Consider the following 18,755-nt stretch of genomic DNA (forward strand, 5'->3'; position numbering starts at 1 on the left):
GTTTAAATTCGCCACATTTCCAGCTTTATCTCCAGTTCAAACGTAGGTCCGGAGTTAATCACCGCCTCTAAATTACAACCAGCCAGCATCTCATTGGTTCTTGAAAACTCACGTCACCGCGACGCGAATGACGAAAATTACGGATTTTCCGACTGAGGAGAGGCGAAATGGCCCGGCCTCCTTTTACGTCCCCCCCCTTGTATTTTGAAAGAGGGACTGGGACTATGACGCGCGAATACTTAGGCGTCTTATACCTTTTCCCTAATAAACTAGATATCACTTCTTAGTAGTACCCGGTAGTACCTTATAATATCTGGACTTCAGTCGATTGAAGAACTTGTATTTATCGTTTGGTTTGCAATTATCCGTGAAGTCAGTGGCCAGTTTTAAAAAGTCACGTGTTTAAACTCTCTAATTCCCGAATAAGTAACCGTTAGTAATCTATGGGGCAAAAAATGGTTCTAGCAAAAGTTTATAAGGGGCTAATCACTATCGTCAATAATTGAAAACGATGTGTAGTTCAGTTTGAAAATGTGAAAATTGTAGAGTTAATCTGAGGTGTGCTCCTCGAAGTGGGACAGACAGACTGATTTTTTTTTTAGGAAGAACCAAAGGATTATGGGAGGAAATTTGATAGACGACGAGTAATATAGAAAGAAAATCTAGGTCAACTGAGGAATTTCCTTTTGAATTTTTGTTTTAAAGTGTCCGTGACTATATTGCAAAAACTCTCGCGCGAACCGATCTTTTAATTGAAGTTTCCTAGCAAGAATGATTGGGAGGGGGGGAAGACGCGAAATATGAGAGAAATAGGCGCGCTAACTGTGGAACGACTCAGGATGGGTGGGACGCCAAAAATGGGGTAAGAATAGTCGGACTCAATTGTAATTGGTTCCTCTGTAGCCCTTCTTGACCGATTACCAATGCGTCCGCTTATTCCTCCCCCATTTTTGGCGTTCCACAGTTAGCGCGCCTACTTCTCTCAGATTTTGTATCATCCTTAATTGTTCCTAGTCTCGCAATCAGCCCAAGACCTCTTTAGTACATTTTGTGTTGGAGAGAGGGCGCCATATAGTCCCGCAGTATACAACCAGTAACCCACGTGACAAGAAAAACCCGAATTAATCTCCCTACGACCCCCTTTTCTCCCATTGTGGGAGTCTAGACTCACGGTGTAAAATATTAGTTCATACCACAATACGACAATTCCCTGGCCATACGTCAAAGGGGAAACTTATCTTTATTACGTTACTTATGATGGAACGTAAGACAAATTGGCTTTTATGTCTGTCTTTCCGTTTATGCAACAGATCTAAGATCTTGCTTGTTTCTAAAACCGGGATAAAAAGATTGAAATAAGGAAGGGGTGGGGGAGGTCGGTGAAGGAAACAAAGCTGCCAGAAACAAAAGAGAGAAGCAATGAAGGAAAGAAGTAGGCCATCCCCTTATCCCCTCCCCCTCGGGGCCCCCGCCAAAAAGACAATAGTGTAAAAAGCAACCGGTGTTAGCGGCGCTTGAAAAAGTGCAACGAAAATAAAAAAAATTCACACCTTCTAAAACATATATGAAAGCGTAAGTAACGTAATAACGATACGTATGAAGCTAAAGTTAATAAATATTTACTTCTACTACTAGAGATGTCGTACGGTTCAGTTTGTAATTTGCCTGTACTATCATTAATGGAATAATGACTGATGAAAATCATTGTCTAGCCATTTTCACTCAACGTCTCGTGTCTAGGTTGATTTGTGGGAAGAACTGCTAGACTAATCATAATGTATGACCAATTTTACCTCGCGAATTTTAATATATCTCTATGCGCCTTGCATCTCGCGGTCGCCTAACTCGCGTTCAATGATATCATCGCAACACGTCAGCGCAGCGTTTAGAAGTAGTAGGCTACAATTTAGTAGATGGTAATCGTGGTAGTGATTCGTCCCTCGGGTGTGAATTGTAAAAGACGTCTGTCCATCTTTTAATGATAAAGATCCAGTAACATGGACGCTTCCCAAGGGTGCAGGAGTAAAAAATCAACCAAAAGGGAAGGGATTCTTTAGAATTTAAGGATTTTCTCGATATCATATACGTCAATGAAAAATAACAAGCCAAGTGAGCTAATCAACCCTTAGTTAGATGTAGTGCACTACGCACTATAGCCTCAGGGGATAACTTCAACCCACGTTCCTTGAATTACTAGCTGGTGCATCGTATCATATTTGGGTTCAAATATCCTTCAATTTTTGAAAGAATACTCAACAATAACAATTTTCTTGATACTGGCAAAAACACGCCACCCCATCCTATCGTTTTTCCCAACAAAACAAAAGTTCAGAAATGGAGCTTGATGGATTATATTTATTCCAAGCTCTCCCTCCTTCCCCACGTCCCGAAGAAAAAAAGAATCTAACGAAATGAAAAAGAGAACTGAAATTGTCCCGGGAATAAGATGAACAAAGGCTTAAGACAGAGGAGGCAAAATCGTTCAAGACGGAAGATGGGAGCTTCCTCAGCCTCGCCTGCTTGAAGAATCTCTGAGTTTGGTTGGTTTGTGAGCTGGGCGCGCGACATGGTGGCAACAGATTAATCATGGAACTGGAAGCAGGAATCTGATCGAAGATATCTTTCCCAACATTTATCCTCATCAACATCTTATCGAGGGAGCATTCACTCCTTAAAATAAGCACGCATCTTGTAAATTGAGAGCCACGAAAAGTATTTTAAAGTAGCTCGTATTACTACGCTACTAATTTTAAAGAATGCTTTCTAAATTGATAGTGTGCACACTAAAGGGGCTAGGAAAATTTCCCCCTCCCCGTTGCTTTACTTTAGCTGCGCATGTGCTTTAGGGTTGACATGCAGTAATTTGTGACTCTAGCTATGGCATCTCTTCGGGTTTGGAACTGAATTGTAATTACTGAACAGAATACTACCAAGCTATTCAGTCTGTTATATAGCGCGGTTGAATTGCACCGGCAACACTTGTCCGCGCACTCACTATTTATAGGATTTAGTGGTGGCTCCCTCGGATCTTTCTTTTTCCATCATCGACTGATTTCTCTGCTTGGGTCTTTCTCTTTGGAAATCTTGGAAGTGGGATCTTTAACTCGATCGTAGATCAAACCAAGTGATTAAACCCAGTTTGCGTCGAGTTACTTTATGTATTATACGCGCATGCGTCGCCTAGCAATAGCACCCGCATCGTTTCTCCCTCAAAACTGAATTGGTGCGTCTACACTCGGAGCAAGAAGCGATATCTAGTTTACTAGGGAGAAGATATAAGATGGCTAAGTATTCGCGCGCCATAGTCAAAGAACCCCCTTTCAAAATACAAGGGGGGGACGTAAAAGGAGGCCGGGCTATTTCACCTCTCCTTAGGTGGAAAATACGTAACTTTTGTCATTCGCGTCGCGCCGACGTGAGTTTTCAAGAACCAATGAGATGCTGGTTGTAATTTAGAGGCGGGGATTAACTCCGGACCTACGTTTGAACTGGATATAAAGCTGGAAATGTGGCGAATTTATAACTTCTCCCTAGTAAACTAGATATCGCTTCATGCTCAGAGTCTATTATTTCTTTCGACTCGTAGGGTAGCAAAATCATTCGTAGAGGTTGCATTTTCGACTCAAAATTGAGGATTCCCATAGAACCTACTGCGCTTCGCTCCTATAACGGAGGTAGCCCAGGCTCACTTTGAAGTTAAATTTTTCCAGTTAATAAAGAGCTTTGGCTACTTACTAAACAAGCGTTAAACACTATAAAACTGTTTCTGTCATATTCATTTAGCTTATCTCGGCTTTTACCCCAAAATTGGTCTACAAAATAAATGATTCCATTTCGAAATTTTTAATTTTAATGGACTCTTTTAAGGATTCCTTATTCTGTGGTGGGATTGTCATTTACCCCCCCCCCGAGTGGGGGGAGGGGGTAGAGGGGAATTTAAATGTTTAAAGGCTGGCTCCCGTGAAGGGGGGGGGTTAAGGGGGATGAAGAATAGCTCTCCTTTGAGTCATTTCCACTTTTCCAAACGTGATTTATTTCGTCCAATAAAACGGTTTTTTTTTTCTTCCCCATTTTGGAATTTGCCTGTGAGCTTCTCTTAGAGATGGAGTATTTTTTGGGGGTGAAGTATCTCTGAAAGAGATCCAATTAGCCAAGACATTCCCGTCATAGACTAAAATCGAACCTAGACTGACAACCTAAAAATTTAAATTAAACTAACACTTTGGTCAAGTGTCTATACCGTGGTGATAAAGAGTCTATTTCCTCACACGACACCCGTGATTTTTTTGAACAGATTAGTCTGTTAAGCCTTGACATCTGCATCGGGAATAAGGTGGATCACGTGATTTCCATTACTCTATCAATTCAGTTAAACGGGGCCGAATTTAAAATTTCAAAAATAAAGGCATTTGGTAAATTACAAACTGAGAGGGCAGTCTAGATGATTTTATAGTCTATGTTTTCTTCGGTACCACGAAACTGAATCTCGAACTAGGTGTCCGCCTAAGTTTTCTTCCTTAATGAAAGAAAGCCATCCCAACTTTTTTTTTTTTTTTTTGCTTTGAAATGTGAGTGTAAGTTGAAAAGAAATTTTTTTCTGAATAATTCACTTTAGTCTCGTTCATACACGGTTTTAAAGTAGCTTCGTTTCTAGCGAATAATTATACAACTAATCGCTTTGCCTTGCTTGGATTGCGAAGCTTAAAAGACGGTCCACAATGGATTTTAAAAAGAAATCCGTTTGGCTTCTTGCACGAAATTTAAAATCAAAAGTTGCAAAGAAATTTTGATATTTTTGGAGAATTTCAATTCTTAGTTAATGCTAGGCGATTCAACATTACAATATTACTTTAGTTTGCTAATAAAGTTTTGTAAGCGAGACGCCGTCAGAGCGTTACTGACAGACACGCTGAACCGAGTCTTTTTTTTCATAATTAATGAAATAAATGAACTTAATGATTTTAGGCCTTGGTTTTAACCAGATAGCGACGCGGGCGACGTTTTAATCGGGGCCTAGTTGTCAACTAAAGAATATATATACGAGAATGACTTTGAAGCGATTTTTTTTCTTAATGTATGAACGGGGCTTTAATGTCCCCTCGTGTCATTGGCCGTCCTCGCCGTCGAATTTGGGTTTCTTTCCAAAGGAAAAAAAAGGTTGGGGGGGGGGGAATTCTTCCTTCAACACCTCACTTCATTTGAATATTTGCTTAAATGAACCAGCATTCTAAATTTAATCTTCAAATATTATATCAATAGCTATTTTGGACCACATCCAACGGGCCAAGAAAAATATGTATATTAAACTTTCAACAATTTATTCTGGGGTACGTTAATATCGAAAGCATATAAAAATAACAAAGTATGACTAATTTTACCTTGAAATTAACCTATCTTGCGTGTCTGACCTCGCGTTGCTAACAACCAGTGAAATTATACAGTTAGAAAGACGCCATAAGAATTATCAGAAGTAAGACAAAAGGGACTAGAAGTAAAGTGCTCTAGCATTGGTAATAGATCCTGGCACTAGTGAACAAATTTGAGAATTTTATGCCCCTTCCATCGAGCCTACATTAGAGAGAAAAAATTGGTCGAGTTCCAAAAAATTTTCCTACCCCCTTCCCCTTAACCTAAAGCCGCGGAACACGGAAGCGGGTGCTTGAATCTAGTTCGGCCGTCTACCACCGCGAGTGTCTCACGTTTTCTAGAGGGAAAATTCAGAAACCTCTAACAGAGGGCCAACTGTTGGTGTGTTATCAAGAATATTCACTTTCGCCAAGTGAATTAATTTGGTTAGCTCAGTACGTCTAGTCCCTTATCTTTCTGGAATTATCAGTCGTAACGGATAGTAAGTTCTCAAGCCCGGAATACCCACAAACCGGTGTAGAAGGTTAACATGGTAGAAATATGGGGACACAGTGATTCCTATTAGCCGTATGTATTCCTGATATAGTCATACTGATTAAGAATCGTTAATTAATATATTGACAATGAATCGGTGAAGCTCCGAATAAAATGAACGGTGATAGGGGATCGAAGGAAGGCAATAACAACAAAGGAGCTAACTCTCCAAATTGGAGAACACCTAAGATCTTCCACCGTCTAATTTCGCCTCATTAGCCAACAGCTTCTATACCTAATTACTTCTACTTTACTCCCGCTCCCTACGCCATCGATAAAATAGTCCAAGATGAGTTTCCAAATTCCACCCCCCCCCCAATCTTTTCCGCCACCCCCTCAAAGGGAAACTTAAAGGAAATCCAAAGTTCGATTTTTGTCCTTGTTTATTATTCGAAAGAGCCAACGAAGTACTTAATGAATATTTCAAATTGGAACAATTACTTTTTCCTCGAAGAGGTCGATGTTAGAGGGCTATTGAACCGAAGGTTCAAGCAGTTGCGACTTTTCTTATCGTTTTTAGTGAATAAATCGCTTTATTTCCAAAAATTGTGAAAACGGTCTACGATAGAAGTCAAACGTCAACAATAGCTCTGTTTAAAATGATTTTAGAAATAAAGTTTCTTAAAACGACTAAACTAGAATTAAGGTAAATTAATGAAGATTAAAATAATTAATATCAATTGTATTTATTTAATTATTTAAGAAAAACCTCTTAATTGCGTCTCAGCTCGGAGAGGTTTATTTTAGTTTCCCAACTTGTAAATTTAATTTAAAGAAGAAGTAGTTCTATCTAGAATTTTCTTTAAAAAATCGTAAATTGAAGATGCGTACTTACAATGTACTTGTAGCAATATTCTTCGGCTGACTGAGGGAGGGACGTTGTTGGAAGCGATGCAGAGGTAGGCTCCCATGTGTAGACGACTAACTTTAGTGATGCTCAGTTCGGCACCCTCGAACGTCGGCTCTAAAAGACGCCAATATCATTAGCGCTAGCCTGACCTTCCAATTATACTCAATCAAGAACGAGCGATACAATATCGTCAATAAGCACAGTAATTTCGTGTTCTTTTCCGGGTAGAGCTTCTCTGGTGTATTTTTTTAACGTCACTATTTAACTAGTTCTTGATTGGTTTGAAAAATTGTCACGTACGGTATGGATATTGTTGTTGCGTCTTACCGGCAAATCGGTTGTCTTGCCAATTGCCGATGGCGATAACTTGTCCGTCTTCTCTACGCCACGTGATGGTCGGTTTAGGATGCCCTTTGGCCCGGCAGATCAGGGTGATATTCGAACCCTCGCGAACCAAAACATCCGCGCTGCTCTCACGGTCGATAATGTCCGGAGGAACTATAGAGCCAAACGCAAACAAACAAATAAATATATGTTTATTTTAAATTTGGGAAATAAGGCTTGACTACTTGACGCTTATTCATTCTCAAATTATTGATAGACAGAGTGAATGTTAATTACCGACAACATTTAGGTAGGCTATTTGACTCTTCATGGGTGCCGTATTGATCTGGCACATGTATCCACCACGATCGGTGTCTCGTACGTTGTTTATCTGCAGGGTGAACGTCTTGGGGTCGCTGTTGCTAAGATTGACGCGGTAATTCCTGGTAATGACGTGCTTGTGAATTGTCAGCACCGCTTTACTCTCGACTCGAATCCACGCCACCTGCCAATGACAAACAAACGTAATGTATAATCAACCCCGGCCTCAATAAACAATTTAAGATGAAGTCTATAAAACTCTAAAGCATTTCTAATGGGACAAAGTTTAGAAATGTTAAGTTCAATGCTGATTCAAACGTTTTGTCGGTTGTATTACCACATTGAGCGCCAAAAACTCAAAGGATGGGTACTATTGTAATCGTTACAGTCTTATACTCCCCCCCGAACAAGAATCTAGTCGGAATTAGAGTTTGTCGAATTTTGAGATCCGATCGCGTACTTGGCAGGACAGGGGGGAAGTTCGTGATGATGTTGAGTGAAAAAGGGTTGGGTGCACGCCGGGGTTATTCGATTTGTTGGCGAGTAATTGATCCTCTCAATTGGGAAGAAATCACGTCCAACACTAACTTTTATAGATATCCTTCACAAACGGATAAAGTTTCCAACGAGGGGCTAATCACTCTCGAATATCCCCGCGTAATAATTTTAGCTTTTAAAGATTTAAACTTGGTCATCCCTTTAACGGTGTACGACGATGACGCTAAGTGATTAGCCCCTCGGTTGCGACGGACATTTTTTCGTTTTCCGAAAGACGTCGTACTGAGAGAGAGAGAGAGAAATCCTTTAAGTTAGAATCAGAGATCTCTTTTTCGATTTTTAAGGAAGCGAACTTTACACGGAGCACGTCTTCAAACAATAATGCCATTGATTTCAACACCAAACCCTTTCCCGCCACTGTGTCCTCGACAAACGGATGGATCCCCCAAGACCATCTCTGACCATCACACCAAAACGCCCCTTCCCCTTTCTCGCTAAAAGAAGCTTTTCATTCGAAGTTGATATACGTTATCCATTGTAACGGACCAACAATGGTGTTATTACAGATCCTTTAAAAGAGGGGGAATTTAAAAACAGGACCAAAAACATCAGGGATTTTGATTTTGACGCGACAATTTCTTTGTTTTAGCAGAGAGAATTAAGTATGGGAGTGGAAACTTGGGGGAAAGTTGTTGCTCTAAACATTGACTAGTTGTGAATAGACCATTCCAGTAATTACTTGCGGAGAAACCATTCCACACGCCGCAATCTTGGGTTATTTCCTTGGCGACAAGAGGCGACGCCAGACGGAGCCCGAGAGGCTAGCCGACTCGTGCTGCATCTAACGATGGTTCTATATGAACCTGAAAATTGCGTACCAGCATTGACCCCCTCTTTTTTCTCTCTTTTCTCGTGGTTATCCCCTCGATATTGTAGGAACTCCGGCAAGCTGTACATCCGTATAGATTCCTAATCCGATTACTCGCGCAATCTATCAAGTCCTCTTCTTAATGAAATCCATTTTGGTGAAATAACGAATTAAATATGAGTGGGAAAACGCTTCGTCGCGTTGAAAGAAGACAATGGGTTTACTTCGAAGTTAGGGACTTTGGTTGATAAAAGTGGTTTTGTAATCTGTTTGACCGAAAGTATGTCGTCATCGACCCAAAGACCTAAAAATATTCCTCCCAGGAGGAAACTCGATCCGACCACAAAAATCCGCGAGCTTCGTGCATCTAGCAATGAGCAGCCTAGCTCGCCCACTTTGGGCACCCGCACCGCCCTCTCGCTATTATACACTGTGTGGCAGAGATCACACTAACATTTATTTTGCCGACGCTGCAAATCCGGAGTACTAAACTGTAGTGGGAGAAGCGCGACTTTTAGAAATAACGAAAGAGTGCAACTTTTATTTATCCATCAGTTATCAATAGATGATATCCGAAGTCATCGAGTCACGTGCTAGATATGATCTCACCCATTCTGTATAATTTCACGGGCCCCACGTTTTCTAAAATGAAGAGAAAATTGAGTCCTGAACCGAACTGAGAAATCTTAACAGAAACCATGGACTGTGATTATTGTAGAGGACCAGATAAGAGAGCGGGTTGTTGTTGCTTGAGTATCGAAGCTTTGTACTGTTTAAGGTTTAGCAAATTCAGATCCTCTTTATTTCGCCATCCATGCAGAAACGTCCTGAAATGACATGAGTTGGAAATGTGTGGTCTTATTTGTCGCGATGTATTATTGTAAATATTGATGGTGGTTGGTTGTCCATTTGAAAGTTTAAGCCTTGAACTTCAAGAAGAAAAATCTTGCAATGACGTGTAAGACTACTTATCGTAGATGATGTACTTCTTTCTGGTTGGTGAAGTGTGTTAGGGATTATGGGTGTAAAGAGTGTGTCATTGGACAGATCGAGTGTCGCCCGAACCGAACCGAGATTTTACTTGTCTGTAAAAGAAGCTCCGGATGGCCAGCAGTCACGTTCCCGTCTCAAGAGCTGCACCAAAGACAATGATATCTCTTCGAAAGGATTTAAGGACGCCGCGACTTGCTAGGATCTCGGTGCTTCATATCCCACACCCTCTTTAATTAAACTTACAACTCGCTCCGTGGCTATACAGAGAGAATCGATACCGGAGGAGTAGATTATATTAAGATCTGTTCTGGTAGTTCAAACCATCGATTAAAAAAATTACCGCTCATTTCATCCTCATATCGTTTTAAGAGAATTGATTTGTCACGCGTTTTCTACTCCTGCACCGTTCATTCTCTCTGGTAGTTTTTAATTACAAGTGTAAAAGTTTTAGATCATTATTGCGTTTTGAGATTTAACGATAAAAAGTTCACTTTGGAATAGTAGAGCTCTTCTGTATATCTTTTGTGTCCATTCGCGGCGTTACCATCGCAATTGTACCATTACGATTTTCCCGTTGACAAATGCCCTTACTGAAAAAAATACCTATCATCGGTTCTATTCCATTGAATTGGAGCCCAGCTGACAAAGTGTTAAAATTTTTTAATTGGAATTGTTGAAATTATTCCAATTGTTATTAGTAACTTTATCAAATCAAAGTTACTAATAACAAAGGCGAAAAAAATCATAATGGAAACTGAAGCAGTTGACGGTGAATATGTATATCCGGGTATTATACTTTTATAAACACGAAAACCAAGTTAGGGAATTTGAATTTGTGACAAGCCTGTAAATTTAATTTTAACAGCTTGGAGATGATGCTGATAATGTTAAAACTGACTTAGTGACGCGCCCCTCGTTACGAGAATTGCGGGACCGGTAAATGGATTACAGTTTGTAGGTATGGAAGTTGGAGGTTTCGCTTCCCAACTGGGAACGCTTTTCTATATATAGCCAACCAGTCTTTCTTTCTTTTGTCGCCTCTGGCGTCACCCAAACTAAGGCTCCGTCGTCACACTAGGGCCGGTGGCCACCCTGAGAAGCGGTTCATCTTCCCCTTGCCAGAAGCGTCTCTTCCCAACTGTAATCGCTTCTTTTCTCGAGTGATATTTCGCTATGGCGTTGCGTTTCGTATCTGGGGATTTCTGTTCGAGCAAAAAGAGATAAACAACGTTTCTTCAAACACTTCTCCCGTTTCCGTTTTTACTTCCTTTCCTTCTTCCCAGAACCTGGGATTTTGATTTTTAAAAGAGGGATCAAGCACTCGCTCAATTTTAAATTCATTTCGATACCCCATGGACCATTCCATTTGTATCTCGCGAAGAATTAAACCAACGCGCTGGGACGGGGCTGCACTCTTAGGTTATTTCATTGGCACCAAGAGTGAACGCCAGATTAAGATTACCATTTAAGTGTAGGCTTCAAATTACCCCTTTTAATTCAAATTTGTTTCTAAATATGAATGAATACTCTCGATAGACTTAATTACGAAACTACGTAAGTCGTCAGCCACATCAAACGAGCGTTATGCCCAAATTTTAAACCCCTGTCGTAAGAGAAACTGGTTGGTGCCCTAACAATAGACCATTTCGATGTAAGCAGAAGTAAGATAAGGGACTAGAAGTATCGACGTTACCAAATTCTTCACTTGGCCAAAGTGAATATTCTTGATAACACACCACCGGTTGGCCCTCTGGTAGTGGTTTCTGAATTTTCCTTCCAAAACGTAAGACGCTCGCGGCGGTAGACGGCCGAACTAGATTCAAGTACCCGGGATAGAAGAGGCATAAAATCCTCAAATGAGTTCACTAGTGCCAGGATCTATTACCAATGCTAGAGCACTTCACTTCTAGTTCCTTATCTTACTTCTGATGTAACTAAGAGGGAAAGATATGATGGTAAACTCCACCTTAATTCCATCTCGCTTTTTTGGCGCCTGTGCTGTATACTCTTTTTGTATCACGATCGAGAGTGCGCAGAGACGAATGCCAATGTATCAACTCCCTTGTATGTCCCTACCCCGTTTTTTACGTCGAAAATGTCCATTTTTGGAATCATCTATTCAGTTATAGATTTTCCGCGGTGAGTATCCAGCCTCTTGGAATTTTTTCCCGGGTTATTTTTATTTCTATTCCGTTAAAGTTTTGGGATGAAGTGAGGTGAGGTGAGGCGCGTGAAGAGGGTGCTTTGGAAAATCCGCTGACAATACGACGCCCTGAAAAATATCCGAAACCTTCCCCCCTGTCCCTGTCCCATACTCTTTCTTCCCTCCACGGTTTCATCTCCGTCTTCCCAAATGGAATTTTTCTTCATTTCCCAGCTTTTGTTCAGAATTGAATTTCTCTGTCTTACAAAAACTTGATCGAGCATTTGACTTACTTAAAAGATATATACGGAATATTATTATTTCTCTTTGTTAGTACGTTGGGGTTTTTTTTAAAGTTCAAAGGTCAATAGCACCTCCACCCCCTCTAATAATTCGGGATATTATACAGGGTGCATGTTCCAAAAAGGGCGCGGTAATTACAGTGAATTGGTTCTATGGTAAATCGATTTTGAGTCCAAAAGGTAACATCTATACTTCTATGACCGACATGGGATGCATGCAACCCCTAACACGAGTTATGAACATTTGAGTGTTTTATGGATGACCCCCTTAATTAAATTCTTACCAAGTTCTTACTTAAAATTTAATGGGATCGTCCGTAAAATACTCCAATGTTCATAACTTACTAATACCGTTTTTATTTGAGGAGTGCTCCGAAAAAAAATCGTCCTTCAGTGATAAAAAACGAGCTGCTCCGAGACGGAGCTTGGCGCGTCTTACATGGACCCAGTCGCTCCTTCCCAGTTTGCTCCCAGATTGATCCCAACCGCTCCGACTCTTAGGGACGGAGCAACCAAAATGGAGCGCCTGATGACGTCAAAAGACCGCTCTGAACAAACCTTTGCCTTTCATCGGGAGCCTAGATCAGGTCCTCCGACCTAGAGCGATGACGTAACATAAAAATATGGAGCGATCTCCGAGCGCTCTCAGGCGACCCCAAAGTAAAACGCTATTAGGGTGTGCATCCCTTGTGGGGGCAAAATTCGGCTGGTCATAGAAGCATAGAACATATTTGACTCAAAATTTGTGATTTCTCATAGAACCGTCCCACTGTCCTTAGGTTCAATACTTACCACTCTTTATGGAACAAACTGCACATGCGCTAGAACAACGTAATGACAAAAAGTATAAGCGTTTAATCTCCTGATTGATGATTAACTTAATTACACTTAATAGTGCGTGTTGTTTATTCGCGATTAAATTAAATTATTCTGATTAATTCGGATAAAACGTTGGCGAAAATACGCGGCTATATATGAAATATTGCGTGTGAACCATCATGTCCATACGTGCTAAGAAAACATATCCGTAGTTGAGGGAATAAGGTCCACGGAGACCGGGAGAAACAGGACACGGATTGACTGTCATATATATATGTACTCGTTTATGGACAGTCACGTGATCACGCTGTCGTTTCGCGGAAGTGGACCCATATCCTGACGAAATCGGATATTGGACAACGGTCGTTCGTTGAACTGAGGATTCGGGTCAGAACCTATAATTGAATCAGTTCCCATAAGGTAGACGTCACTTCCTCTTACGTCACCAACGTATTTTCTTAGAAGAAAAAAATGTGTTTCTCCATTAAACATATTTTAAATCTATGTGCGATTGTCCAGATGAGTCCAAAAACGTTGCTTGGGGTGACGTCATGATCCGTGGTCGTTTTGTAGCTGTAATCTCAAAGGTTTTCTTTAACTTAACTACCACAATCATTACTTGGAATAAGGGAGTAACTTAACGTCATAAAAGTGTGCTAATCACGCGAGGGGACATTGTACACCAATTTTTTTATAGCACTGTCAGACGTATGGCTGGTTTTTAATCGTGAAATTCCTGTACATAACTTAGTGACTAACCTCTCGTATTTCATTGGTAACATACCGACATCATAAACCCAACAGCGTAGCATTATCATATAATATATACCGGTGTTTTTCGACGTCTTACCCCATATGGAGTGCTTTGTTGTTTTTCCAACTTTTTATTGGTTAAATTTACTGTGGAATTAATGTATCAAAAAGGAAAAAAAATGAACATAGTAGCGAGGGGACAAACACTACGAAATTAAAGTAAATTCCAGTAAAGAAGTATTTTGACACTATAGGATTTTGATGATAGGCGCAACAAGGACTTTGTAATTGGAAGTAACCACGGATATTTGGCTGAAAGACAGATTTTTCTCGCGAATCATCTGACTTCGGTTGAAATTGACCGTGACGCCTGGGCGACACTGTATATTTAAAGGGCTCGCGGATCTCTAAAAATGAAGAGTCATCTTCTTCCGTCCGGCACATCCATGAATAATTCAGGAGTTTTTAGTAAATCCACGCAACCGCCGGAATCTACCCTCATGCCCCGACCTTCTATTTCACTTTATAAGCTGGGACTGACGTAAACTGGATCGCTCTCTCTTTCCCCTTTCTCTCTCGAAAATATTATCTGTCATAGATTCTCGTTTGTGAAGCCGGAAATTTCACCCTATATGTCTCAAGCCATGCAGGAACCTTAACCCCCTTGCACCAATTAGACGCCGTTTTTAGGGACATGTCAAAAAACCCTATCCTCTAAGACGTGGTAGCCAAACACGGACTTAAATTTTGAGAAGTTTTTCTTTGCGGCTGGTTATAGTTGGAGAAGGCGTCTCACTTACTCTCCACAACTTGCGTCTACCTTTAAACAGCGCTTTGAAATTTCAAGTGTGGCCTTGATGTACCCGATCCTCTTTAACACATCCCCTCGTATGCCTTGAGTATGAAGATTCAAACTCAATATAGTCTTTCCTAGCTGTGTATCGACATATGTCCACTTATTCTAATGGCTTCTCTTAATTCTCTATCAAGTTTTAGGACTGACTTAGATCTAAACGGAATTGAGAAAGAACAAAGATCTTCGATCGCCCCGCGATAGGGCGAGAATAGTAATAACATCTTCATTGTAAATAAATAATATAAGAGTTCGGTTCAAAGAGATTCATTGCAATTCAGATAAGATATCGAAGCGAGTGTTTCTACAATCGAGACGGATAAAAAAAACAAGGGTAATTGTCACACACGAGCCGAAGAATAGCTTTAAGTAAAGGAAGGGCTATGGTTGTAAATGGTCGCCTAATGGGCTCCAGACTGAATACATCAGAGATCAACCCGAAAGGGCGTGGTTAAGTGAACGGGACAGACCCAGAGGACACATTGCATTCACACTTATACTTCTAAAGGGTTACTGACTAATTTCTCACCCACGTAGGTAACAAGGCAACTTGCGTTCTACTCTCAGCGCAACATGACCAGTTCAATTCAATTCATGATTTTCAAGTTTTAGAAGGTATAGATTTAATTTTAGAAGTAGGAATGGAGAACGGTTAGTATTTACTTCAGTCCAAGCCATAGCCCAGTTTAGAGCCCCTTCCTCCTACACGTAACGAAAAGTTTAAATTATCTTATTGGCTCACTTAAACTACGTGTTGATGACGTTGCTGTCGGGGACGGCGAAAAAAACGCAATTCCTTTTTACCTCTGTCGTTATGACCCGCCTCTTCTTTCTTACCCCCGTCCTGTTGAATGGGGTCCGGGACTTTAACGCGCACCCAGATTACTCTATTCTCCATTCCTACTTCTAAAATTAAATCTATCCCTGGTATTTGAAAAATTTGAGGCTTATTTAACCCCAGATTTTAGATTTATAAATCCTATTGTATTTTTCCTACAATTTAAATTTTCGTCTGAGTTCCCCGAATTGCTTTCAACCGTAGATCTAGCCATTCCGAGTATAAAGTATCAATGTTTGTAACCCTTTAGTCGCGGCTATTTATACATAGACAAAAAGCGGGAAAGGGTTAGTAGCCGCTTAAGGAAACAAATGGTCTTGGGAAGGACAGTCTCCCTTCCCATCTTCACTCGCCACCGATTAGGTCGTCGTTCAAAGGTCCTTGGACCAACGTCCCTGGTCCCTGAGAAAGAATCGTTGCGCTTCCTTGAGGTTGTGTCCTTTTTTTATCGGATTTTATTGGGGAATCGATAAAATCAGGTCTGCTTTCGACGATCGAATAAGCTTCTTTCTATCTGGCGTCACTCATTCGTCTATTTTATCCAGCGCTCCGAAAAGCAAAGAGGAATATTATATTTTCGTCCTTTCTTTCTTTCTTTAAAGATGAAACGTCGTATCTTTCAAGTATCCTGGTTTTTCTCATTTTTGTTTATCTAGCCTACATTTGTGTTTTATTTCAAATGCAGATTATATCATGAATTTTATGAACTACTAGCGGTAAAGGGGACCTCCGAATGACGATGACGTCACGGAGAAAGATGGCTTGCCTACTACTTAAGTGTAACGTCCCTGCACTTTTCAACCTTCTAACTTGAGCGATTTGCGCTGGGCGTTGATTATCAGTAAGTCACTCGAGACATCGTGTTTTTTTTGGCCGATAAATAAGACAAGGCGAAAATATTTGACGGGAAAAAATTATGTGGGGCGTTGTCCCAATGTCCGAGCACATTTGGTAAAAGAAAGAGCAAAGATTTCTTCGTTACTAATGTCCAGGACTTCTTAAATATTGCAAGGAATTTATTATTTACTCTTAAAGTAATAAAAGTATACAGGGTATTCCAAAAACGTCGGTTGAACGGATGGTTCCATGGGAAATCATCGATTTTGAGTCGAAAATCTATATCTATATAAATCAAAGTCCTGACAGACTGACTGATAATCAACGCCCAGTCCAAACCGCTTGCCCTAGAAGGCTGAAAATTTGCAGGAACGTTACTCATAAGTAGTAGGCGCGTACTAAGAAAGATTTTTCCAATCCGCCGCCATCTTAAAAAATGGCGCCCAGAAATGTAAAAAATCTTCTCTATGCAACAAAGTCTGCGCTTTTCAACCGACTTCGCAAATATTTAGTACACTGGTTTCCTTTAACCTATAGACGGGCTGAATGGTCTTTTGGGTTCGATTTGTTACCATCTTTTTAAATGGCGGCCAAAAACTTAAAAACCCTTCTTAATGTCCGAATGAAAAGTAGTAAAAAATGTCCCGACGGGTAACGCCGAGTGCCTTCGCTCCTAGGGTGCTACAAAAATATTAGTCATCAGTAAAATCTACCCATTCTTTATATCATTTTGATGGAAGTTCTTATTACACGCGAGGGACACCGCGGGTAACAGCAGTGTTCTATATTTACGCGACAAGGGACACCTACTAACATTAGATTGTTTTAACTATATTAAATTAGCATTGTCTTTCAGCTATAAAATGTATACAATGATCTCAGTTCTTGGGATTGTTAATGTTTCTTTTGGTATTATCCGTTTTATTTCAAAGAAAGGCTGCAGTCTTGTCATGTCACGTTCACTTTAATCCAGCGCCACCCACCCACGAGCCTTTTAAAGTTTATGTTTTGGAAAGTTTTAAAACTCGTGGAATTTTCAATCTCTTTCTTTCTTTCTTTTTACTCTAAACTTTAAGTTTTGCGTGATCGAGCCAGGGACGAGTAACGACGGAGAAGAATTACAGGCACTTGGGTAGACTGACAACAATCCTCTAACGGGAGGGAAAATCGTGGATTGCGGGAAAACTTGGTTAGTAGTAGGTGCGTATCACGTGATAAAGCATGACCAAGTTCCCCCGTTGTGACGGTGATCAGTCTAAAAAGTACCTACGATGCTTCTCCGTTTGTACTCCTCCCTGACGGAGCCCTAGCCAAAGGATTGCTCAACCCGGAGGCAGTGAGCAGCTCCGGTGTGATTTACAACTTTCAAGAGATATATATGTACATTAGAGAGTTTAAGTCTACGACTCTGCATTCAACGTGTTGCACGTACGTACCCAGGCAGAAGTGGACGTGTTCAGAATGAACGCTTAAGAATGTCCTTAAGTTTCAATTTTACAAGAATTACTACAATGTAATAGAGCTACGTATCTTTTCTCTCTTCAATTTCTTAACCTTTCCATTGCGTAGGGTTGACTTCTTTTCCACTCGCGTGTTCTTCTATTCCCTGAAGAGATGGCCGAAGGGCCAAGCTACCTACCTAAATCGCATTAGAGATATATATTCTATACTTCCAATTTTATATTTTTATATATATACTCTGTTTTAGAGATTTCAAGGTAAATACATGCCATATACGAGTGGCGCAGATTCCGTTTACGTAGACTTAATTCCCTCTTGAAGATTTTCATACTCATAATTCCTAGTTTTACGAAATGCTTGCACTTTTAAAAGAAGATGAGCGATGGTTCTAATTCTCGAATTTATTCACATACAAAATTCAATTATTGGAGGATTTCTTCTGCAATTGCAAGAAAGCACTTGATTATAGGAGTATTTCTACTGCAATTGTTGGTAGATTTCCACTGCGATAGTAGGAAATCACTAGATTATAGGAGTATTTCTACTGCAATTGTAGGAAGATTTCCACTGAGATAGTAGGAAGCCACTAGATTATAGGAGTATTTCTACTGCAATTGTAGTAATATTTCCACTGCGATAGTAGGAAGTCACTAGACTACAGGAGTATTTCTACTGTGATAGAAGGAAAGCATTAGATTATAAGCGGATAATACTACCACATTGTTTTATTAAGACTTCAAACAGTCTTCAATAGAAACCTCTAACCCTGGATCTACTGAAATCCCCCCCCCCTGTTGAATAATGGAAAAGGAAGTAAAATATGCCTGGTGATATAGTCCTTTTTGTTTTGAATCGGTTGGTTAAAAGAAACTGTATAGCAGGTCGAGATAATCTTTTGAGAAAGATAGATCTACTATTGAGTCGTCGAGAGGTTCGTGGAACCAAAAAGAAGTTGATCATCCGTTTTCAGCCACCTCCTTAACTTACATGGACA

At 40.4% G+C, this 18,755-nt stretch overlaps 1 protein-coding gene across 4 annotated transcripts in view; it reads right to left on the minus strand.

Moving 5' to 3' along the window:
* LOC149651331 (protein amalgam-like) overlaps positions 1-18,755 on the minus strand; it is an 86,019-nt gene that overhangs the window by 7,333 nt on the left and 59,931 nt on the right. For 2 of the 4 annotated variants that reach the window (XM_089848206.1, XM_089848205.1), the window contains 3 exons: positions 7,373-7,580; positions 7,052-7,249; positions 6,737-6,865 (listed from right to left, as the gene is read on the minus strand). In XM_089848206.1, coding sequence (XP_089704332.1) covers positions 6,737-6,865; positions 7,052-7,249; positions 7,373-7,580 — 535 coding nt within the window. Of the gene's footprint in view, positions 1-6,736; positions 6,866-7,051; positions 7,250-7,372; positions 7,581-8,633; positions 9,265-18,755 lie in introns of those variants that run through there. The other 2 variants (XM_089848209.1, XM_089848207.1) reach the window with 2 other exon arrangements.

Source organism: Phalangium opilio, unplaced genomic scaffold, assembly GCF_054372755.1.
Source record: "Phalangium opilio isolate 3A_F unplaced genomic scaffold, DU_Popi_V2 ptg000082l_1, whole genome shotgun sequence".
NCBI classification, from domain to species: Eukaryota; Metazoa; Arthropoda; class Arachnida; order Opiliones; family Phalangiidae; genus Phalangium; species Phalangium opilio.